This window comes from Setaria italica, chromosome V, assembly GCF_000263155.2.
Source record: "Setaria italica strain Yugu1 chromosome V, Setaria_italica_v2.0, whole genome shotgun sequence".
Classification (NCBI taxonomy): domain Eukaryota; kingdom Viridiplantae; phylum Streptophyta; class Magnoliopsida; order Poales; family Poaceae; genus Setaria; species Setaria italica.
In genome coordinates, this window is record NC_028454.1 from 198,774 (window position 1) to 222,875 (window position 24,102).

Below are 24,102 nucleotides of genomic sequence, written 5' to 3' on the forward strand. Positions count from 1 at the left end.
AGCTTAATCCAATTTTTGGATGGTCCTACAAGTCTTTCCAGGAGCTCCAAGTATTTTATTTGGGTTCCTCGTTTCCCAAGTCATCTCTACGAATTTTCCTAAATTTTTTGGAGTGTTTGGAGTATTTTTCGTGATTTAATTACGATTTCAGTGTTTTCTGGAATTTTTTTTGAATTCGAAATTAATTCCCAAAATTAGAAAAAGGAGAAAAATAAAATTGGACTCCAAACCGGCTTATAAATACTTTCCGGTGATCTACTTGACGTCCTTTTTCGAACGCCGCAAACCCCACCTCATTTCAACAACTCTAACTCCCACAATTCAACACTAAACATCATGTGTTAAACTCCGTGAGTTTTACATCGAAACTCCGGCGAGCAAATCCGACTCCAGTGAAACTTCAATGAGCTAATCTGACGAAACCACAAGTCATTGGTCGAAGGTTGATTTCGTCGTTCTTGTTCCGGTTTGCCGTTCAAGAGCAAGTTTGAGCTCTGTTCCCGGCGATTCCCTCATTCTTCTTCTCTCTCTGTTATGGCCGAGGTATGCTCATGGGTCTCTGTGCCTCCCCACGCCCCGAGCCCCGCTTCCCTCGCTCCGCGACCGACCCGTCTCCTAGCGCCGCGCGCCTCGCACGCGCAACAGCCTCACCTCCTGAGCCGCTCGCCTGTGCTGCACCACACGCGCCGCCTGCAGCTGCCCGTGCCCACGCTACCTCAGGCTCCGCACACTAGGCCACCGCTGTCGTCGTCCTATGCACCGCCGCAACCTTGTGCTCTGCCGCCGGCTCCTAGCATCGCTCCCTGGCCCGACCGCCGTCGGCGAGCCTGCCCCGGTCGCTTGGAGTTGACCGCACGGGCAGATCGGCTGGAGGAAGAATATAAACACCATTTTGTAGTTTGGCCCCCGAATAAACCGATAATCCCGAGATCCACAGTTTAAGGTTTTTAACACGTTTAAGCCCTTGGTTCTCGCATATAGGCCCCTGGAAACTTCATTTTCTCGCAGTTAAGCCCTAGCATCTTGTTTAATCCGTATCTTTCGCGTTTTAACTCCATTTTGAGTAATTCTTTCACTCACGTGTTTGTTAGACGTGTAGATTAGTTTTGTACCACTTTTTAATAATGTTTATGATGATTGGTGTATTGTTTTTAATTTATTTTATTTGTTTGCTTGCATATGCGTTCTATGGGTGTTTGTTTTGGATGATTGTCGCGAGTAGAAGGAACGTCGTTCGAAAGCTTTGAAGAGTAAGAGTTTCAAGAGAGCAAGAACTAAAGATAATCTGAGCAGCTATTCTTTGGAGAAAGGCAAGTGTGTCTTTGTGCTTTTGTCCCAATAACCTTATTTAATCACCATTGCATATGCTTGCATTTAATTTGATGGGTCCTATTAAGATTTGCCTAGTTTTATGATCATTCCTTGTCAACCTGAGTGGGTAGCTATGCTTAGCTGCTATACCTGGGTTATGGTGGTTTTAATGAACTCAATGATAAACTTGTTTTATTTATGCTATACCTTTCATTAATACAAGATCACCATGCTTAATTGGAATATGGAGAACCACTCAGGAAAACAGTGCAACCATAAGGACTATATGACTCTGATCTTGACTAATTAATTAGAGACTCTAGTTTGGAGTAATCTTACCAAAAGGGCAAGAGGGGAGACTGAGTCATTGTATAGCCCGTTCCTCTTAGGAAGAGGGCTTTGCTAAGATACTATGCCCATTACGGAGGTTTATGCATGCTAGACACCAAAACCTTAGCGGGTTACCATTTATTAGGGAATCTTTGTAAAGGCCTCGTAGCGTCCCTATGTAGTCACACCTCGGTAGTGTGATGAGTGTCAGATCAGCACAACATGGTTAGGTCTAAAGTTCTTCTGAACTTTTACGCGATTTATGGGTAAAGATGTACAAACTTTGCAGAGTGTAAAACTGATATATCAGCCGTGCTCACGGTCAAGAGCGGCCTGGACCCTCACATGATTAATGAACTTGAAAATGGACTTAAATCATGATTTATGCTTCTGCCATATGCTTATAGCCTATATTTCTATTAATGTGGGTTGGTATATACTTATACCTTAGTAATCAGGTGCTAATAAAATAGATCAACTAAAATTGCTTATCGCAATAAACCAGTAAGCCTTTCCTTGTTTAAGCCTTGCATTCATATTTTCCCACACTTGCTGAGTACGACATGTCCTCACCCTTGCTATAACCAACGTTGCTCAAAAGAAGAAGATGCTATGAAGTTGTTGTGAAGATGATGCTTAGTTCTAGGCGTATGCAACCCCCAGTCGTATGCCTGTGAAGTTTGGAGCCTTCGTTTCCAGGATTAAGTGTATATCTCTGATAGACTCTTTATATCTTTTTATGTGATATTGTTACTGTTATTTAGACTCTTTATATCTTTTTACGTGATATTGTTACTGTTATTCACTGATGATGTCACTATATGTATGAAACTAGATCCTGGCATACATGTAGGTAGCACTTGGTTTTGTTTTAAAACCGGGTGTGACGGCTTGTTAATTCAATTGATTGATGCCCAATTTTGTATGTAGTACTATAAGGATCAGTAATCAGTTAGCTAGCTAGAAGGATCAAAGAGAGTAAGCAGCTGATTCTGCTTTTCCAACAGCATGCACTCCTAAAAAAAATTAATCGAAATATCTCTAGACAGGATCTTGTTTTAACACGCACCTTTCCATTATAACCAAAATGCACTGAGCACGCAATTAAGTTAAGTAGCACTAGGCAGCAATTGAGATGGATGTGTGGATTTGCATCAGCAAATATGGGGGAGAGGCCAATCAAAACCACTGCCGGCCTCCCATATGTTGATGTTGGCAAGTTAGTGGGCACCCCATTGTCTTACTTGTTGCACCTCCCCTTTAGATTAATTACTTGAACCTTCGACCATTTGACATTTGGCCAAGCACACAGCAAGACAGGTCCTTCATTTTTCTTAATTATTGGGCATCGAAATGCACATCTGCGTGCTCAAGGCCGGACTGAAAAGGTAAATACAATATTGCACTGGTTTGGACAATAATAGAGTAGTAAAGCGCCGGGCCTCTTCCCATGATGCTTTACTATATAGTACTAGTAGATTAAATTAATTATATTAAGCTAATAAGGGGGGCAGGGGGCTAGTCTTTGATGAATAATGCTGCACTATTGGTGCTAAGAATATGCATGCATGGATATGTCTTTAATTTCTTGCCTACTTTTTGCTTGCCATTGCATTGCATATAGAGATTGCCTCCCCTCGGATCTCCTTGTATGCTCCACATTGCATTGGCACACCACATGTATCATTCTTCAGTTGCATCCAATTCATGAGCGTGTGGTTGGTTGATTACTACTCCCTCGTAGGTCGTTTTGACTCTTCTAGATACATATATAGATTTTACTATGTATCTAGACATAACTCTATATTTATGTGCATAGCAAAATCTATGCATCGTCTTGCATTGTCCCAAGAAATTAAGTTTCCCCGGTGCAAATCTCAAAAGTAAACATATAACATACCAAGACAAGAAATGGTAAATGCAATAAGTAATAAACTGCTAGTCACTAAGCTCATCGATCTGCCAGTGGCCGCCCGGCTACGTGATTGCGGCATTGCCTGGAAATCGATCGATCGATCAAGCAATCCAGCCATGCAGCGGCAGCGACGAGGAGCACAGCGCTTGCACACCAACGCCTAAGAAATCCCTCGTCTCCTCCCTCCCCACGTGCACGGCGGCGTCCTTATTGAGGCCGGCCGCCGACAGGATGTCGTAGGCCACGTTCCCGCCGGTGAGGTTGGCAGCGTGCTGCAGTTGGCTGCTTGCGCGAAACACGTCCTCGGCGGCGGACATGGCATTGCCGGACGCCTGCACGGCACCCATCTGCGCCGCCTTCTGCAGCAGCGCCGTGGCCGACATGTCGGTGGGCGGCGCGGGCTTGGCATTCCCGTGGTGCTGCCCGCTGAACACGGACGGCGCCTCCGTCGTCGTCAGGTCGCTGGCGTTTGACGAGGAGAGCTGCTTGCCGGTGCTCCCGCCGTACAACCAGCCGAGCTGCGCCGCGTCCAGCTGCTGCGACGACGGTGCACCGGGGACGGGGAGGAGCTCCGCGTACAGCTGCGGGGGCACCACTGGCGGCGGAGCGCCGGCACCGGCTAGGACGCCACCAATAATGCCCATGGATGGCAGCGTAGCAGTATCGCTGCCGCCCCACAGCTTGAGGTGTGGCGGCGCGGGGAGCACCATGTTGGGTCGCACGGCGGCCAGCCCCGGCGGCGAGCCCGCGGCGAAGTGGTAGCTGCTGGGCGCGGCGGCGGCGTTGAGCCTGGCCGTCTCCTCGGCCAGCGCGTCGCAGAAGGCGCGGTGGGTGATGAAGCTATCGCGCCTGGATCGGAGAAGAGCTAGGTCAGTCATCAGTATTATTGCAATTGGGCGGCGGCCATGGAGAATCTGAATCGGAGATGGATTGGAATCCAGGGGTACCTGGAGAAGAGGGTTCCGCAGTCGCATCTGTACTCTCGTGTTCCGCATGTCTTGGCGTGCGCCTTCCAGTCCGATTGCACGGCGTACTTCTTTGAGCACTTGTCGCACTTCCACTTCTTCTCGCCGTGCTTCCGGCAGAAGTGCTTCTTGATTCCGGTGAGGTCGCCGAGGGCGCGCGACGGGTTGTGGTGGACGCAGCTGGTCTCCGGGCACACGTACACGCGCTTCCGGGGGGGCTCCTTGCCGCTGCGCTGCCGGAGCTTCCATGGCAGGTTGTGGCCCCGCCGGTGCAGCTGCAGGTTCTGGTCGCGCTGGAAGCCCTTGCCGCAGATCTCGCACACGAACCGGTTCGTCGCCATCAGCGTCCGCGGCGACAGAGCGATCACCTCCGCATCAGGGTCTGCATGCAGGATTCTTCATGTCATCAGTCTATATCGTATCATACATGGACGATGGAGAGCAGCATGCAAGAAGAATCAAGACGACTTGCCTGGTGTGCCCGGGAGGCTGCGCTTCTTCTTGGCCGGAGGAGGGAGAGGCTGCTGCTGCTGCTCTGCTTGTTGATGAGACAGAGGAAGAGGAGCCATCAAGGGGTTGGAGATGATGGCTGCCGTTGCTTCACTTGCCATTGTTGGTGGCTTTTCCAGCATGTATCTCACCTTGGAACGAACTCAACAACTAGATAGACTTGTATGATATATCGATCGATCTCGTGTGTCTTTCGTCTCTAACAACAAAAAGACATGAACGAACTAATTTGCTACCTCTCTCTCTTGTTTAACTGCTTGGGGGACAAAATAAAGGGTAACTTTTCTTCTTAACTAGGTGTGGGTCATTACTCAAGCAAGCCAATGCAAGAGGGCTAATTAGGTACCGCCAGCAACAAGGCAGCTGCAAGAGGATAAATAGACATGGAGAGGCAACTCTGATACTGCTAGTAGCTGAGAGGGGGAAGAGACAGAGGAGAGAGAAGTGAATAAAGAAATGGAGAGGTAAAAAGGCAAAAGTTGAAAGGTGTAGCGTTTAGGTGGTGGTGCTTGTGCAGGGAGAGAGAGAGAGAGAGAGAATGCAATGCAATGGAATCCATGATGACACATATGATGAGGAGAAAGATGGGGAAAGGGAAAAAGCTGTGGCTTGGTGCCTTTGCAATTGGCATCATTAGCCCATAATGTGATGCCTCCTGCATGCCCATCTCCTCTCCCCCACGTCAAATATAATCTCCTTTGCAGTTTTGCGGTGCATATGGCCGGTCTGGTCTGGTGTCCCTAGCTAGTCTGACCTACATATCTGCAGATCAGCTAGTAACCCTCTCTTGTTGCTGCTGCTGCAAGAGGATGCATTTATATATGCTACGTTTTCCTGGTCTGTTGATCCTTGCCAAACATATACTAAGATAAAATTAATTATATGTAGGTTGATTTTATATAATACGTACGTAGCTAGATTATAGATCATAAACGCACTAGGTCAGGGGCACAAGTCAAAATGTAGCCGAATTAAAGTGTGCATGCATGTAGACTAGTACTAGCTTGGTGGATGCATGGATCGATCGCCCGCCTTGGATGCCCCCTGCTCCTGCTCCTGCTCTAGCTAGATGGAGTGCATGCAATAATAATATGTATATTAGCTATGGACGATGAGGCCAATAATATATATATTGCTAATGCAATGCAGGCAAATAAAGGTGGCGGGCGGCGGCGGGGGGCACGTGTGCATGCATGCATGCATGCGTCTTGATGGAGATCGATGCAAATGCAAATCGATGGATCTGTGCATGCATGTTGACGAGAATCGAACGAAGAAGCGGCCATGTCGATAGGCGACGCCGGAAACGACAGCAATTGCATGGATATCTGCATGCCCTAGCTACTGTCCTTTCATTTTTAAAAAATAGTGTCCTTGGAGCTTGCTTGCTTGTTCCATTAAATGCAACTAGCTACCTAGCTAGAGCTACTTTTGGTGAACACATACTGGTTTTAGTCTATTTCCAGCGGTAGATAAATTCCATGTCATCGAAAAATATTTAAGTTGACGATTTTATTTCAAGATTTCACAGGCCACCTATGCCATTAATTGCCGGACATGTAATTAGATATTACAAGATGAAATGAAACTCTCAAACCCCGATACTAGTTCCATTAGATTTCATAATCCTAGAAATAGTGCACAAGTAATATATATACTCTGCATTTCTTTTCTTTTCACTATCTAGCTACATGGTCATCTACCGTGGTCCTGGTCGCCCACCAGATCAGATAATAAGCTAGCTACTCCCTCCATTTCAAATTTCAAATTATAGTTCATTTTGCATTTTTAGATTCAAAGTTTTTGTTATGTACCCATATATATTATGTTTAGATATATAGCAAAAGTTATGAATCTAAAAATGCTAAAACAACCATGCACTGCACGCACGACGGTACGTACAAAACTGCATGCGTCATTTACGTACGTACAATACCTGCTGGATCGTCGGATCGACCGACAGCACGCACTGCCGCTTAGCTTCAGTTCATCAGGGTTGTCACTGTCAGCTAAGCTTAGCTACCTGAGTCACATGCATGCATGCGTGCTTAGACGTTCGTTTGATCATGATTTAATTTTGTCTCCAAGCATCGATTCTCACTTAGTCAGAGATTCTTTTATCCATTTGAGTAATTTCCAAGGATTGTTCAAATAAAGAAGCAGGGCATATGTCGGGGAGCTGGTTTAAGATATATATACCCGTATAGTAGTCATACATACACCCTCCCTTTTTTAGCCTAGATATACACTATATCTAGAACTAGAAAGGTAAAATCAACTATAATTTGAAACATTAATATTGATGCACGCATGCTTATTGTCGTATCTTGATTGTCCGACCTTGACGGAAGCTACCTAGCTTCCTTCTCCTCATTTTTAATTATACATTATTCAAGCTAGCTAGCAGTAGCAGGGTCAAATGATCATATATGCATGGTGCAGTTTGGCTTGCAGCTATGTAATTACTTTATACTAAAGTGCTCCAACAAATAAAATTATCAGTATTTACTTCCTCCTTGTCTAGGGTTACGTCGATTTAACGTACTGTAGAAGACAAAAAAAAGAAAAGGCACCGTGTGGAAAATACTGTACTGTATATCATGGCAAGTGAGTGACGGGAACATGTGTCATGTCAGTGGCAACGTGCAGTGTTAGTTTGTTGGTGCGAAATCCAACGTGAAGTGAGATCTCCTCTCGCATGCATCATCGATCGACCAGCCTGAGGTCTGAGCCAGCCGGCCGGGAATCTGCAGATCAGCATCAGCTAGCTGATGGATCGATCAAATCGCAAGCAAGTCAGACGATGGCAGGTGAATATTTGGAAGTGTGGGAAGGCGTCTGCTTGCGAGCTGACGACTTTAGTCAGCCCTACCCAGAAGATTATTGCATTGTGATTCTCATCTAAAATCACATGCATATAGTGCGTGATAATGAGCCTTTATGCCTTTTGGCCTTTGTTTAGCGCTAATCCCTTGGACTCTAGCGTATGAACTCTAGCAAGCCCTAGGATATTCTCCACATTTGCAAGCCCTAGGCAGCGCCTACAGCACAGCGCCTTTTGTTTCTAAAGGAACGGACGCGACGGACACAAGATTCCTTTCCAAAGGCCGATCGATCCACACAACACAAAAATATTTCGCTTTACTCTCTCTCTCTCTCTCTGTCTCTCTCTCTCTCTCTGCTCTACCAGCAGCATGCATGGGAGAAGCAAGTGATCAGATACTTTGGGAAAAGAAAACTAACATGGAGGTTTGGGAAAAAGAGAAGCCTTGTCACCATGGGTATGTTTGCTTTTGCTTGCTTGGATTGACCTTGGCCACTCCATGGACCAGGGGCCTGTTTTCTCTAGCTAGCTAGCAGCTAGGTTTCGAAAACCATTTCCATCTGCCTGACAGTATCAAATTAGGAGCAATTTAATTTCAATATTAAGAGGGTGTATGTTGCACTATATATTAGGAGATGTACCAAAAACAAAAACAAAAACAAAACCTCGCTTGCCATGTAGATGGGATATATGTAGTTTTCCAATATGACCAAAATAGCATATCCTAATTAATTTAGCTATCGAGCAATGTTGGATCCATGGACTAATTTTTAGTTTAGGTCATATCGGATGTTTGGATACCAATTAGAATGACTAAACGTGAACTAATTATAAAACTAATTGCATAAATAAGAGCTAATTTACGAGATGAATCTATTAAACCTAATTAATTATAATTAGTAATGTTTACTGTAGCATCACATGGGATAATCATGGACTAATTAGACTCGGTCGTGCAGAGCTAATTCACCTCGGACCTTAGTAGAGATTGCATTAGAGAGGCACAACGTGTGGGTGTGGACTGGAGGATTTATAATAATAATAACAAATCCTCTACTTTGGTAAAGAAAGATTATTACATGTCAGTAGTTTCAGAATATGTACACGTTGCTGGGCCGGAAATCAATTTTATATATTGCTTCTAGCAGCTTTACGATTCGTGTTGGCCGGGGTGCATACAAACGGCCATGGCTCACTCTTCCTTCCTTACCCAACCAATCTCCCATATCCAAAACCCTAGCGCGTGACGACCATTAGGTTTCAAGCTTGGGGTTTGAGGAGAAGACTCATCTCACCAGTTGTTTTAGAGAGACTGCCAATGCAATAAGAGGGAAGCCAAACCAACGCTTCATGTGGGAAACCAATGTCGATGGAGGAGCAGCGATAGGAAGGTCCTTTTTCTACCAAGAGGAAAGTCTATTTTATTAAAAAATGAAAGAGGCCCCTGCCTCTATATATCATCTGATACATCCGGCTATTCTTTGTTTCAATGTAAAATACTTCTTTGTAGACTCTGTTTGCTAGGAAACAACACACAGAATCTCCAAAACCGTGGTTCAACAGATAGTATTCATTCATATCATAAACTTGTTCTAATGCATTGTAGAAGGGGCAGTGCTATTCCTCCATCGTTGGATGAAACTACTCCCTCTGCTTATGTCAAAGGAGGAACCTCGTAGGCTCTTGCGGATTGTATGCAGAATGCGTAAAGAAAACAGAGCCCTAGCCTGCTGGATAGTGTTTATTTTTTGCTAGTTCTCTATAAATTTCCAGGCCATCTTTGCTTCACTCTTGGAAGAAATTCCAGCAGCAATGGTTTACTAAAAATAATATAGATGCATGGCATAAAAAAGTATATATCATGAAATGGAATCATATACTACCTTGGGAATTTCAGGGCCCTTTTTATAGCGCGTTTGTTTTGACGGACGGACTCATGCCGAGCGAGTTGGTTCTGGAAATCTGACTGGACCTCAACGCTGGACAAAGCAGAGCAACGATGGATGGAACGATGCCATTGCTCAAACCAAACAGGCAGATAGGCTAGGACTCAATCCAAACGCCCTATTGCGTGGATCCAAGGATGCAGACAAAAAGACATCGTCTCATAACTATACACAAAAACAAAGAAGAAGAAAAGGACGGTGCGTGCGGCGCTTCAAAATAACAAGTGGATCAGAGACCTTGATCACACAACAAGCTTTACAACAACTCACTTGAGCGAATTCATAACACTATGGAGCCTGATACAGCAATATGAACTATTACCGAATCAGGAAGATAGAATTACTTGGAAATTCACGCAAGGAAGATAGAATTACTTGGAAATTCACGCAAAGCGGCCAATACACCACTACTTCAACATACAAGGTACAACTCCTAGGATGCACAAAGACGACTAACCTCGCAACAGTATGGCAAGCTTGGCCCCCATCAAAGTGCAAAGTTTTCGCCTGACTAATCCTTCAAAACAGGGTCTGGACTTCAAATAGATTGGCAAGACGCAAATGGGACCACACTCCAACTTGCACTTTATGCCGATGCACGATGGAAACTGCACACCATCTTATCACTAAATGCAGATACACGAAACGAATTTGGAAGAATGTGGCCCTGTGGCTAACACAACAAAGACTGGACCCGGAATAATGGCAACACAGCACAACGATCTTGGAGTGGTGGACCAATATCACGTCAATAACTGAAATCCCACGAAAAGCGACTAGAAGCCTAACGCTCCTTATAATGTTGGAAATATGGATAGAGAGAAACTCCAGAGTATTCCATCACCAAGATTCTTCGGCACCATCGATGATAACCAAAATCAAGTCCTCGGCCAACCTTTGGATACAAGCGGGAGCGACAAGTCTAGCGGGCCTTATTGCGCATGTTTAGTGGCTCAGTTTTTTCTTTCCTGTTTTTTACCTTTCTTTCATTTTCTTTCCGTTAGCCAGATGTAACATCCCTTCTTTATCAATGAAATACTCATGTGTTAAAAAAAATTAAATACTGTAGCATCCTAAGCACCGGAACCGGTGCAACGGCTCCCAACTTTCCCTAGTTCATTTTGGCCATAAAAAAGAAAATAGTTACAAGCTACAGAGACACCGTACTACTACAATATCCATGCAGAGGAGCCGGGGCTGGCCAAACAAACCCTCAGGTGATAAGTAAAGATAAAAAGGATATAGGCCCGTTTGTTTCTTTAGCACCTTCTAAGATTTCTGTCACATCAAATGTTTAGATACTAATTAGGAGTATTAAATATAGACTAATTACAAAACTAATTGCACATATGGAGACTAATTTGCGAGATGAATCTATTAAGCCTAATTAGTCCATGATTTGACAATGTGGTGCTACAGTAAATATGTGCTAATGATGGATTAATTAGGCTTAATAGATTCATCTCGGGAATTAGCCTCCATCTGTGTAATTAGTTTTATAATTAGCTCATATTTAGTCCTCCTAATTAGCCTCCAAATATTCGATGTGACATGAATTTTAGTCGGGACTAAAGATCCAAACGCCCCCATAGTATTAGCTTTTGATTGAATTAGATAATAGTCTCACTCTGTGGTCTTTTATATTTATTGGTAAAAAAGTTCCATCCAATTATGAGTATAAAATATTACAAATCACATGTCAACCTACAACTCTCCCTGCATGTCTTGGTTTTAGAAACCGTGTCATCTAGTTTTTCAGATTGCCAGTTTTTGGGATGTTTGTTTCTTTAGCACCTCCTAAAGTTCGTGTCACATCGAATGTTTAGATACTAATTCGGAGTATTAAATATAGGCTAATTACAAAACCAATTGCACGGATGGAGACTAATTTGCGAGACGAATCTATTAAACATATGCTAACGATGGATTAATTAGGCTTAATAGATTCATCTCGTGAATTAGTTTTCATCTGTGTAATTAGTTTTATAATTAGCTCATGTTTAGTCCTCCTAATTAGTCTTCAAATATTCGATGTGATATGAATTTTAGTCAGGACACCCCTTTATCAATTTTTGGTCGTCTAAAACTTCACTTGTATGATTAGGACGAGGCATCCGCGTGGCCATTTCTGTTGCCGATCGTACCATTGCATATCTCTTCCTTGCGTTCCCCACCTGCCCGGCCATTTTCTGTCGCCTTGTACGTAATTTCCGGGAGCCATGGAAGGCTCGAAAGCGCCCAGAACTCCTAGGCAAATGGTTGCTGCAAACAAAGCAAGTATGAATTTATTTAAAATTTCTTGAACAAAAAAATTAACAGGCACGGTCCCGTAGCTCAGTTGGTTAGAGCGTTGGTCTTATGAGCCGAAGGTCGCGGGTTCGAGCCCCGCCGGGACCATTTTGTGTTCTCACCCCCTCAGATTATCCTCATGTTCTTCAACGCTTTGATGTGTTTATGATCCTTTTACATGTCTTTACCCCTCTCATCTTATTTTTTTTTTGTTCTTTTTACTTGTCATAGCTTCCTCAAGGCTCGTATCAAATAATAGATGTGTCCTTTTTGTTCCTTTTTGCTGTTTTGCGTGTCTTTACCTCTCGCATCAAATAAATGCCTTGTTTTTTTTTACTTGTCATAGCTTCCTCGAGGCTTGTTGTATCAAATAGGTGCCTTTTTATGTTCATTTTACCTATCATAGCTCCCCCCCCAAAGGCTTGCTACTTTAAAAAAAATCAAATGAAAGAAAAATTTGCCTCTCGTAGTTTCCTCCAAGCTTGTTTCTTTAAAAAAACAAATGTGAAATGAAAGAGAATTTTGCCTCTAATAGTTCCCTCAAGGCTTGTTCCTTTTTTTTAAAAAAAAACATTCGTATGTTACATAGGATTTCTCGACCTGCGCGAGAAGATCTTCTCTAGAAAAACCTAGAGATTGTTTTAACCTGCAGGTCGAGTTTTTTATGTTATAGAGGAAAGACATTGGAGACCTGTTCATGCCAACAGAAATATAAGGGCTTGTTTGGTAGACCTCCATCTAATTTTGGTTATCTATAGGAGCTGATTCTCTGAGATAAGTGATTCTCTAGTATAAACTTTTAAAATCAGGATGGAGAATTAATTCACAGAATCAGAAGAAACTATTTTTTTCCTGCTCCCAACCTCTTAGTTTATTTCAGAGAATCATTTACATAATCAGTAGATCGAGCATCACTTCTGCATGAAAAATTATTTGGCAGAGCTCCTGCTGGATTCTGCAAAGAATCAGTTATGGGAGCTCTACCAAACGCACCCTATGTCCCTATGTCTCTTATCCCTAGGAGGCCTTCCTCCACTAGCGCCAAACGAGCTCTGCCATCGCCTTTTTGTAAATTACGTGTGTAGCAACTAGCGAGCACTGGAGCGTTTCGGGTTGCTACAAAAGAGTGTTCAGACTCAAATCTTGGCCGTGATGTTCAACGCTTCAAGATTGGCATGACAGACCAATCAGGATGTGTCGACGACCGTGTGCGTGACCTGAGAACAACGAAGGCACGATGGAGGAGTCGTGGTAGCTACACGACTTACAACGCCCTGCTGCCGCAGTCCTATATGGCTGCGGCTGGTTCGGCGTGGAACTTCGTCGGGAACGACGGCGCTGGCGATGAGAGCTACTTGTCACCTTTTTCTCCTGGGTTGTGGTGGTGCGGTATTGTACGGCTTGTGTCGATATTTCAATCCGACCGTCCACAGAGTTTGTTTTGTTTTTGAGTTGTTTTGTTGTTGTACCTAGTCTAGTCTGAGCTCATTCTTCTTTGTAATATTTTATAATACAATCACCAGCTCTCCTACCTAGTTCGTTTCAAAAAATTATGTCGACATGCGTACATTTCCTAAAAAAATGTTAGTCCCTTTCCAAATATGTTTGAACTAGGCACTATTTAGAATTATAGTGCAACATATGATCTAATAAAATATTTGCCTTAGTTTTGGCTTTTCCATGTAGAAGTAAATTTTGTATAAAAAATGTTGAATTCAGTTTTAAGTTTAGCCATTTAAAATGTTTGAGCAACTCCAATAGACTATCTATTTTTAGCTCTCCATTTGACTCTCTAACCAAATTGATAAAAAGACTCCTCTACATTCTTTCCAAATCCCAGGTTCCTCTATAAAAATCTACACTTTCAGTGCACTTCAACAGCCTCTTCATTTCGCAGTACAACAAACTCTTCATTTTGCACTCTCCACTCCATGCGCGGGACTCACATTTAGCAAGCCATACTTGCTTGCTAAGTTTGGAGAGTGTGGGGGAGTATTTGCAAACCGAATAGGATAGCTATCCGAATAGCAACTCTGTTGGAGCATACTTTTCCGGTAGACTTGCAAATTTTAGCTTGGAGAGCACATAGTAGATAGCGATTATTTATTAATCACTGATTAGAAGAGAAAAAAAAAAGAAAATGCCGAACCAGGTTCTGAAAAACTTTAAACCAATTTTTAAAAAATCTGACTGCAAAAATTCACAAATTATAATAAAATCGATCACAAGGATTATTAGAGGAAGAGGAAAATAGAAAAACGAACCTCCATTGTGCGGGGCGTGGGCCTACCAATCGTCCCTCCAGATGCTGGGCCGTAGAACGGTTTTGGAGGGCAATACGAGAGCGGAGCAGGCAGCAGGCGCCGCAAAACAAACCTCCGCGCGGCGCCGCCCCCGACCTCCGAGAGAGAAGCGATGGTGATGGACGAGCCCCTCGACTTCGAGAAGGAGGAGGATCCCCTCCTCCCCTCCCCGCGCCCCGCCAAGAGGTATAGATCCGCGGCCTCTGCTTCTTCCCTTCCCCTCCCGGTCTCCTGTGATTTACCCATGTCTCTTTACTTCCATTCAGGAAGAAGGTTATCGGCTTGGATGATCTTTTACTGGATTACTTTGAAAATGGTAAGGATTTGCGCAAAGTTAGGGCTGCCAAGTCTAAGCATGGCCCCAGGGGGGGATATGTTTCAGATGAGGAAGACAAGGAGGTCAGGGAGGATGAGATTTGCAAAATATTTGAGGATTGTGAGGAAAAGGTAATTGTCAGACCACGGGGGTGTTTGGTTTTTAGAGCCTCCTAAAATTCCTGTCACATCGAATGTTTAGATACTAATTAGGAGTATTAAACATAGATTAATTACAAAACCAATTGCACAGATGGAGGTTAATTCACGAGACGAATCTATTAAGCCTAATTACTCCATGATTTGACAATGTGATGCTACAGTAAACATGTGCTAATGATGGATTAATTAGGCTTAATAGATTCGTCTTGCGAATTAGCCTCCGTCTGTATAATTAGTTTTATAATTAGCTCATATTTAGTCCTCCTAATTAGCCTCCGAATATTCGATGTGACATGAATTTTAGTCTGGACTAAAGATCCAAACACCCCACATCCTCTTCATCTAGTTTCACTATTACCAATCCCCTCCTCCACTTTTGTTTTTCCCTTATTATTTGGTGTTTGAGTTTGCAGGCCAAAGGGTTGGATGCTAGAGATGATGTACCCCCCTGGGGTCAACAAATTTTTGGCTGCCAGGTCTAATGACCCTATCTTTATTCTGTTTGTTTGCTTTCAGACCCCAAGATTAGTTTCCCTTTTTTTTTGAAAAAAAAAATCTGACCACTAAATTATCCTTGCAGAAGCTCCCTTCAAACCTTAGCGATATGGGAGTTGAAAATTGCCAAATGTTGCAATCATTCTGTGCAAGTGAACATCTAGGTTTCGATCTAGAGATCCAACAAGGTTTGTTCTGTTCCCAATGTGCATTTCTTCTGAGTTTTAACTAAAGTCTATTATACATTTATAGTGTTTGGATTGGCTCAACTTTTTTCCTCTGACTGGTCATGTATCTATTAGTTCAACATTTACTGCAGTTCCAGGTTTTGGCCTTGTTACCTGCTGCTAATTTCAGCATCTTCTTCATATTATTTTTGTAGGAGAGGGGTTTCTTGAAGGCATGCTGATGTATGGATGGCTTCTGAAGTTGGTTCGCATAGGTGGTTCTGTTGAAGACTCCATAGCATCGTGGACACTAACCAAGTGTAAGAATTCGTTTCTGAACTCTGTTTAGATCGGTGATTTGTTCCCTTACTATACTGCATCCTTATGCTACCACCTGTCAGTGTTGTATTCATCCAATAAGAAGTTACAAGTTTCTGCAACCGACTTTTGGGACAGTATTCTTTCCCTAGACGAGGTAATGTAAATATATAATCATAAAATGTGTTCTCCTTCTACTCTACCATTGAACCTTCAGCAAATATTTTTTTTACTGATTGCAGGATGATAAACTGCTGGTCAACCTTGGATATTTTCCAAGCTACTCTGTTCTAAAATGTGCGATGCTTAGCTATGGGTATCTATTTGAGACTCTTGGCACTAAAGCTTCAATCTCTGAAAGTGCTGCTGCTGCAGGTTGGTTCCGTACAATTTTTTTTCTTCCTTAACTAATTGTAGTTGTCACTTATATGCAATTCACTCCATTTTTGGAATTGCCACCCTCAGGATGGTGAAGATTCTTAAAATACTCAGGTCATTTGTTAAATATTATCCAGTAGCTTTCGCATTTCTAATTGAACTTATGGTTATTCATTATCAGATAGCTCTGATGTTGGTCCGCCTCATAACATCATTGCATGGGTAAGAGTTGTATCTGCTTGCTGCAAAATCAGGTACAATCTTTAACACACTGGATATTGTTATGAAGTATTTCTGCTTGCTGTTCAGTTATAAAACCTAAATTGGTAGACACCAATATAAAATCAGCGTAAGATGATTGTCTTTAATTATTTGCTCATAAAATTCAAAGTATACTCTCTTTTGTGATTTGTGTTGCCAAGTTCTGTCTGCGATAGAATGCCCAGTGAGGTACTTGTATTGGTAAAAGATGTTTTTGTCTGACATTATGATGCTATATTAATATTTACCTGGAACGGAGTCTGTAACTACTTTTTTCGTCTTAACATGCTAGGATTGTCCCATTTGTACCAATCTAGTGGACATTTCTAGTTTCATTCTTCTTTATTCCAAATTTATGGCGTGGCTGTATTTACTATTGTTCCATAATCTGTGATAATGATTTCTTTTCCTCTGCAAGAACCATTTCCATTTCTGTGTTAATTTGATCCCTAAGATATTATGATGTTAACAAAGGTTTGAATTTGCTTACCTAGTTAATTCTACTTTATTGTTCCATTTGTTTAATTTACAGAAAAGTGCGTCCCATCTTCTCAGCTTCTGAGGCAGAAGAACTCCTTGTTATTGTCATTTCCCTCTTTTTGGACCGTGGGCTTGAAGGGCTGCTGGTTGTTTTGGGAGACTGCCTGAATTCACTTGTATTATACTTCAACACAAGTGAGTGGGAAAGTAGCTGTGTGATGGTGGCTGAATCAATCGCACAGAGGTAATATTTTTGCAGATGTGTGGTTGTCTGTTATAAAGTATATTCATTTGCAACCCAGGGTAATTAAAGTAGGCATGAAAGACTGACTAGGAGTTATCTGCAACTTATAGCTCAATATGCCCTTCCATATTACATTTAGAATGATAAAGTTGCATACACAGTATTAAGCGGTGATGTTTTAGTACAGATGTTGCCTGAAAATTTTTCCCATGGTTTTCTCTTTACGATTTATTTTATGCTTATTTAAAGTGAATTTCATAACATGGCAGGGTCACTATGGACCTTAATTGTTTAAGGATAATCGACTGCATTACTGGGACCAATAAGCGCAGCAAATTCCTAAGGAGTCAGCTGGCACTTCAGCTGCTGAAGATTAACTTTGGCCTTAAGGTAAGCATGAGAATCCTGAAAAGGTATGTGCTGCCTTGTGCCCTTTTGGTTCTGTGCAGTGACTGTTTGGCGTCCGTGTTTATAGGTGGGAAATGTTGAAAAGATGTTGAAGCTTGTTACATCCATCAACGTGAAGGAGAAAGAATGTGATTTTTTCAGGCTTTATGTGTATCTAGTATTGATGGACAACCTACTTTTCTCCAGTGGCGCATTCAGAGATAAGACTATGATCGTTGATACCTGGCGTAATTATCTGCGCAACTGTTCGACACAGATCGCATGCACAAACTGGGGATTCTATGCTCCAAAGGTACAGAAATTTGATTGCTTTGAGCTTTTTACGTGCCCTTTTCCTTTGCCTGGGCTCAAGCATGTTGTTTGACGTAGGTCCGAAACAAGGCTTCGTATCTTCTGCAAGGTGCAGTATTTAAGAAATCTGGTGGCGTTTCTGCTCGGTGATTGAGGGGCACAGTATCTAAAGCACAAGTAGCAGCACCCTGTTCCGGTGCCATTCGGTGGGCAACGGCCAGACGGTTTATGGCACCAGATATTAGATAGTTGACTAGTCACCCAGGTTTTTGTATATGGAAGATAGACTGGGTCCGTTTTATCGCCAGCTGATGGGCATACCATGATCAGATGCACTGCTAGACTGCTAGTTTGCAGGCTCAACATTATGTATGCTCAGCTTGCAGTGTGGGTTAGCTTTGACTATGAGACTATGGTGTGGCTTATGTACCATGGCATGGCAGCAGCAAAAATAGAGGTAGCCGGCCCGCAATCAGCGCCGAGCTGATCATCATCTGACACCTCACCTGATGATGATGATGATGATGCACCTCACCTGCTGGTAGCTGGCTGGCTGGATCTCCTCTCTGACACCTTAGCATATTAGCGTGGCATGTTACTGCCCAGATTCCATGCATTGTTTTCGGAGTTGCCTGCTGGGGAGCACATGGCCTGGATGTATTTGTTGTGTTGGTCTCTATGGCCTATGCTACCGACCCATCTCGGTCAAGAATACGAGTGAGCACGCCTTGTTTTGGAACAGAAATTCAGAGCATCCCAGCACAAGACATTTGGTATTTTGGTTTGGCAACCATTTTGGTCAGGATCGATCACAATGTGTACTGCAAGGAAGGATCGATCATTGAATGAATGAATGGATCAATCAATCAAAAAGAGAGGAGATGTATAAACCGCAACACAACACATGTAGCTATTGTCATCCCATCCGTGTGGAATTTGAAGAAAGAGAAAGAAAGATGATCAAAATCTAATTATACATGTGTACAGTATGTATGACAAAGCAAAATTGAAGAACAAGTATGATGCGTGATGATGGTTTGGTTTGCATTGGATGATGAATGGATTTCAGGATCTGTGTGCCCAGCACAAGCAGGCAGAAGCAGCTAGCACTCTTGTCGGACGTTGCACGCGACGGCCTGCGCCCACATCCGGAGCTGGTCCTTCACCTCCGCCGCGGACCTGGCCTCCGACTGCACCCTCACCAGCGCCGGCGGCCGCTGCCACGCCTCCGACAGGTAAGGCCTGCCGCTGCTGCTGCGGCTGCGGCCGGTCTTGCCGGCGGCCTGCTGCTTGAGGCCCGGGAGGACTCCGGCGAGGCTCTCCCTGAGGTCCTCCTTGTCGAAGACAAAGCCCAGGTCCCTGAAGCCTTGGACCTCGATGGACTCGAGGTCGCCGGAGCTCCTCCACTTCTTGTCCTCCGCCCTGAACACGCCGCTCTTGGAGCGCGGCAGGACCGGCTGCTGGCTGGCGCTCATCGAGCGTGGGCTTGGACGCCGCCGCGTACTCGTAGGCGTGGGCTTGGCCTGGCCCGTCGCGGAGGAGGATGGGACGGGCATGGACGGCGCCCGCCGCAGCGCCGACCTGCTGCCGCTATTATTGGCTCCCTCGGCCATCCTGGTGCGCAGGACGCCCTCGTAGATGGAGCTCCAGTTGAGGTCGTCCTCCTCCACCTCGTGCTCCTCTTGTTGCTGCTGTCGATTGCCACTGCCAGCTGCGTCCTGCCGCCGTGCCGCCACCGGCGCCAGGTCGTCGTCGTCGACATCCTTGGACAACTTGGAGGGCGACGGGAGCGACGGAGTCCGGAGGAGCCTCCGTCCCCCCGACGCGTACAACCGGGACAGCCCGGCCGAGCAAGAGCCCTTGCTGTCCTCCCTTCGCTCCCAATCCTTATTGTTAGGCGACCTGGGCGGCTTGTTGTTGCTGTTGGCGAGGGTGTTGCTGAAGAACCAGTACTCGTCCAGCAGCTCCAGCGCCGGCGACCTCCCCTTGCTGTGGTCTTTCGGCGGCGGCGGCGGCGGCGGGGAGCTCATGGCTGCTCTGCTCTGCTCTGCGTTGTGCGCGGATGGATGATGCATGGGATGGGATATTGGGATTGGATGGTGTGTCGTCTGGCTTGTCTTGCTCGATCCTCTTGTTCTTGTTGTCTTGTGACGACCTGCCCGCCTGTTTTGATAAGCAGAGCCAGGCCAGCTGATCGATGGCGGTTGATCGATCCATCCAGTATGTATGCGGCGGTCTGGCCACATGGGATTCATTCATTCATTGTGAGCTCGCACATGATTGATTGCGACTATCATTATGATCGATCATCCATATATTTTTTTTTCTCAAATACGCACAAGAGCTGCGTATCTCTGTGTTAAGGAAAATGAAATAGTTGATCATCCGTATATTTTTTTGCCTTACAATAATTAATTGCCGAGCTTTATTAATTCCTTTCTTTCCTTTTCCTTTTTCAAACAAAAACAAAAATGCTTCTCTGCTAGCTGATGCTAACAATTTGCACTTCCCCTCTTGCTTGTATTCTATCCACCGGTGCTGATTCATGTGGCGTGTTAATGTCAGGTTACTTGTGCAGCACGAGCCGACTAATTACGAGTAAGCAATCATATACGACTAATTACCATCGTATCATATCTAATGTTATCACTCACTCCTGTATTGCTCATCGCTCCCCTGCTGTCAGCCAACCGCGAGCTTTTTACAGTTTCAGTGATTTTTTTTAATTAAGGACTCACTACTTGTTCCTAAACATAAAAGAGGGCAGCGTTGGGGGAGCACAAAAGCGAACAGAAGGTTTAAAAGATTAAGAACAATAATTGATTATTGAAGCAGTTAATACATGTACATTGAAGGGTCAATCAATTCAAAATCCAGAAAACTAAGTGGCTCAATTAATAATTGCACCATGCATCACTGTCATCAGTCGTCACTAACTGTTGATGGGTTTGATTCGTGGCTAGCTGCAACAAGTCGTCTTCAATGCTCGCGAAACAACTCAAGATGATATATGCAACATTTGGTTAGTCACCGTAGGAACATAAAAATGGGTACGGTAGACGTCAACATGTGTCTGTCACACTAAGTTTAATGATGATCCCATTCCGTTTAATGGGCTGGGCTGCCTTGTCAATTGTCACACTAAGTTTAATGATGATCCCATTCCGTTTAATGGGCTGGGCTGCCTTGTCAATCCTCCTACTTTCATCAAGCCCTCTTCTTTTCTTGCTGCTTTCTGTATCCATGGGCCAGATAGCCGAATCTGATACAAAACCCATCACCCGCTCGTCCATAAGTCCCATTCCTGTTGGTTTTTGAACCAGCGTTAAGTGATTCTTCAATATATGATTACTTAACCTCGTATGAGAAAAAAAATCTCATGACAATTAATAATGTAACGATGACAAATAAAATATGTAGCAAACAATGTACAACAATTATTCCCGGTCAAAAATGAAATCACGATGTCAACTAATTAGTAATACACCATTTAATAAATAAATGATATAATTTAAATATTTTTTACTGATACTTATTTTTATGGTAATTATTTGGATTGTCACGTGGTAAACAAAACTCAAAAAATTATAAAAGATCTATTTGACTCGTCTATCTAGCTACTGTAGCAGTAGTAGATAACTCACCTTCCATGCGCCCCATTTTATCCCGATTTAAAGTTGGTCCGAGACAAAAGGTGCTTTAGTCCCGGGTCAAATATCAATGGGGACTAAAGGCTGGTCAAAAATCAGCCACCTGTAGGAGACCCTTTAGTCCCGGGTGACCTTTAATCCCTGTTGGTCTTACCACCCGGCACTAAAGGGTTCCCATGGGTGGCTGAAAAAGGACTAAAACTCTCGGACCCTTTAGTCTCAGTTTGTGTTACAAACCGGGACTAAATAGGGTGTTTAGTCCCAGTTGGTAACACAAATCGAGACTGTCTTTAGTCCCGGTTGGTAACACAACCAAGACTAAAGGGTCCCCTATGAGTTAATACAAAAGAATTGCATCCCCTATATAGTCAGATATGCTGTGTAGGTGGGATGGTCAGGAAGCTACGTCCGAGGCTTGAGGTTGTGGGTTCGAATCCCACGCATTGCGCATGCGCATATTTCACGTGAAAAATTGTGTGACTTGTGACCCCTTTAATCCCGGTTGGTAAAAGTTTTACCAACCGGATGGATTTTCGGGAGATTTACACTCTACCAACCGGGACCCAAGCGAGAGTTTTGTACCAGCTATCAGTTTATTTCGTTTGGTTGGAATAATCTGACACGGCGTTCCTACTTGTTAACTAATGAGGGGACAGGTCACCGGCAGGGGTTACGTTTTCTTCGGTACACGTACATATACACACATCTGGCGCTCATACGTCATGCATGATAATGACCCTGCTGGCTGCTGCTGCTCGACCCTGCTGGTCAATTCTATCAGAGAGGCAATTTAAAAAGATTTTTAGTGTCAAAGCTTGGTGGTCACTTCCACGGAAGTTTTCAGCAAGGTAGTGTGAGAGAATCAAGAACCAGAGTACTTGTTTAGCTGTTGCAGGTTCTCTGATAATTTTGTAGCTCTGTATCGTGTCGTTCAGACGTTAGCGGCTTAAGTGCGGCAAGGTAGTCCTTTCTATCTGTTGTAAGCTGTCAAAATCTGATTGCCGAGACCGAATTTATTTCCTTAATTAAAAAACGGTAATATGTAGTTTGTTAAGTCGGCCGGCAGGCTTATACCAAACGTCTGAGGATCTACCTACATGAAAAAAGGAAGATACTGAGTCCAGGGACCGCCGGCCTCGTGCGCGCATCGTTATCGACGGAGAAGCCACCTACCACTGAAAGAACCGTGTTAATTAATTTTTAAAATAAATATAGAAAAAAATGAACATCCATTCGAGTTGAGATCTTGAACTTAGTGGAGAGTAACAAACAGTAATGCTACAGAACAGACGTTCGGAATCTTAAAAAAATCGGATGGCTCGACATATGTTGCAATAGTTAAGCATCGATGTTGCAACTATTTTTTCTGCATGTTTTACCGTGAATGTTGCATGGAATATAGTGTTCATGTTGCGGCGGGAATTTTCTATCCTAGAATTGAACGAAGTAGTTATTTGTACACATTATTTTTCATTTTTCATGTTGCAAACAGTAATCGCTAATGTTGCACTAGGTAATTTTTAATGTTTCGTTGGAGCATCCAATTCGCATAGAACGTCCGAGCGTAACGAATGTACTGCGTAGTCCAGCTGCTTTGACCTCAAGTTTTTTTTTTCAAACTTTTCACTGCGTTTTCTCTATTAGGGTAGTATATTATTCATGAGAGAGACATGGACATGCATGTTGCTGAAATCAGAAGCAATGTTGTGGCTAAGATCAGAAGACCGATTATTGCATGTGCACATACCAGTCACTGTCCATCAGGTGTGCTGTTTTGTGCAGATTAATTATATATTTGATTTGACAAACAGGGTGCTATCGTTTAGGGAAAAGGGAGCGCCATCACAGGGTAAATTATGGATAAACTGGATGCCATATCATGTGCTGTGTGCTATGGAATGAAGGTGAGGAGAGGTTTGTGATGACCAAACAAGTGTGAGAAATCAGAAAAGGTCTGCTGGTAGAGATCATGCAGACTTTCATACCTTGACAGGGACATGGGATTCTGGTGGTAGTAGCGATATAGGACATTAAATTGTATTTGTTGAGGGAAAGAATTTTAACAGCAGAACGGACACTTGTGATAGTCTCCAGCATATTGATGTTCATTTGTTGAACACGTGTGAGAGTGTGAGATAGGCGAGGTCACAGTAGAATATTGTCCAGAGACCAAGACAAAGGAATATATTGACAAATAAAACGGATGGCTTGCTTGATGTGTCAATGGGCAAAGAATACCCAATTGGGGGATCGTTTTCATCCCATGCAAGATGATCTGATGAACTTTTCAGACGAAGCCATCCCGTGTGTAACTCTGCAACAATGACCCACGTATCTTTCACCTTTGCATTCCTAGCTACCAAGTATACCCGTCCTGCATGCTCATGTACTCCTCTGCACGCATTCGATCAGCTTAAACTTCTTGTGCGGAAAAGACAAAGTATGTGATTGTCCGGCGTGCTAAGTATTCGATCAGCTTAAAGGAGTACGAGTGAGAAGGCTTCAAATTAGCCGTCAACTGAAGCATATATGGCATATTG

General features: G+C 43.7%; 3 protein-coding genes and 1 non-coding gene across 4 annotated transcripts; 2 read left to right on the forward strand and 2 right to left on the reverse strand.

Annotated features, from left to right (window-relative positions):
- Positions 1-3,478: 3,478 nt before the first annotated feature.
- LOC101780840 (zinc finger protein MAGPIE) lies at positions 3,479-5,649 on the reverse strand. The gene is made up of 3 exons (XM_022827192.1): positions 4,994-5,649; positions 4,504-4,903; positions 3,479-4,405 (listed from the first exon to the last, which is right to left on the reverse strand). Exons 1-3 carry the CDS (start codon positions 5,151-5,153, stop codon positions 3,658-3,660), a joined length of 1,308 nt encoding a protein of 435 aa, XP_022682927.1. The 5' UTR covers positions 5,154-5,649; the 3' UTR covers positions 3,479-3,657.
- Positions 5,650-12,124: 6,475 nt separating this feature from the next.
- TRNAI-UAU lies at positions 12,125-12,198 on the forward strand. Its single transcript has one exon. It is a non-coding gene; the product is annotated as a tRNA-Ile (tRNA).
- Positions 12,199-14,392: 2,194 nt separating this feature from the next.
- LOC101777040 lies at positions 14,393-18,657 on the forward strand. Its single transcript, XM_004967278.4, has 12 exons — positions 14,393-14,579; positions 14,660-14,840; positions 15,284-15,346; positions 15,451-15,553; positions 15,748-15,852; positions 15,934-16,007; positions 16,093-16,225; positions 16,410-16,482; positions 17,022-17,213; positions 17,483-17,603; positions 17,689-17,913; positions 17,991-18,657. Exons 1-12 carry the CDS (start codon positions 14,506-14,508, stop codon positions 18,060-18,062), a joined length of 1,416 nt encoding a protein of 471 aa, XP_004967335.1. The 5' UTR covers positions 14,393-14,505; the 3' UTR covers positions 18,063-18,657.
- Positions 18,658-18,776: 119 nt separating this feature from the next.
- On the reverse strand, positions 18,777-20,329 carry LOC101777454 (serine/arginine repetitive matrix protein 1). Its single transcript, XM_004967279.3, has one exon. It carries the CDS (start codon positions 20,165-20,167, stop codon positions 19,016-19,018), a length of 1,152 nt encoding a protein of 383 aa, XP_004967336.1. The 5' UTR covers positions 20,168-20,329; the 3' UTR covers positions 18,777-19,015.
- Between the last annotated feature and the right edge of the window lie 3,773 nt (positions 20,330-24,102).

Excerpts from the sequence above, each read along its gene's own strand:
- LOC101780840 (XM_022827192.1), bottom strand. The coding sequence starts at position 5,153 with ATGCTGGAAAAGCCACCAACAATGGCAAGTGAAGCAACGGCAGCCATC. Across the intron at positions 4,904-4,993 it reads CAGCCTCCCGGGCACACCAG|ACCCTGATGCGGAGGTGATC; the intron begins GCAAGTCGTCTT and ends TCCTGCATGCAG. Across the intron at positions 4,406-4,503 it reads TGCGGAACCCTCTTCTCCAG|GCGCGATAGCTTCATCACCC; the intron begins GTACCCCTGGAT and ends TCTCCGATCCAG.
- LOC101777040 (XM_004967278.4), top strand. The coding sequence starts at position 14,506 with ATGGTGATGGACGAGCCCCTCGACTTCGAGAAGGAGGAGGATCCCCTC. Across the intron at positions 15,853-15,933 it reads ATCGTGGACACTAACCAAGT|TGTTGTATTCATCCAATAAG; the intron begins GTAAGAATTCGT and ends ACCACCTGTCAG. Across the intron at positions 16,008-16,092 it reads GTATTCTTTCCCTAGACGAG|GATGATAAACTGCTGGTCAA; the intron begins GTAATGTAAATA and ends TACTGATTGCAG.
- LOC101777454 (XM_004967279.3), bottom strand. The coding sequence starts at position 20,167 with ATGAATCCCATGTGGCCAGACCGCCGCATACATACTGGATGGATCGAT.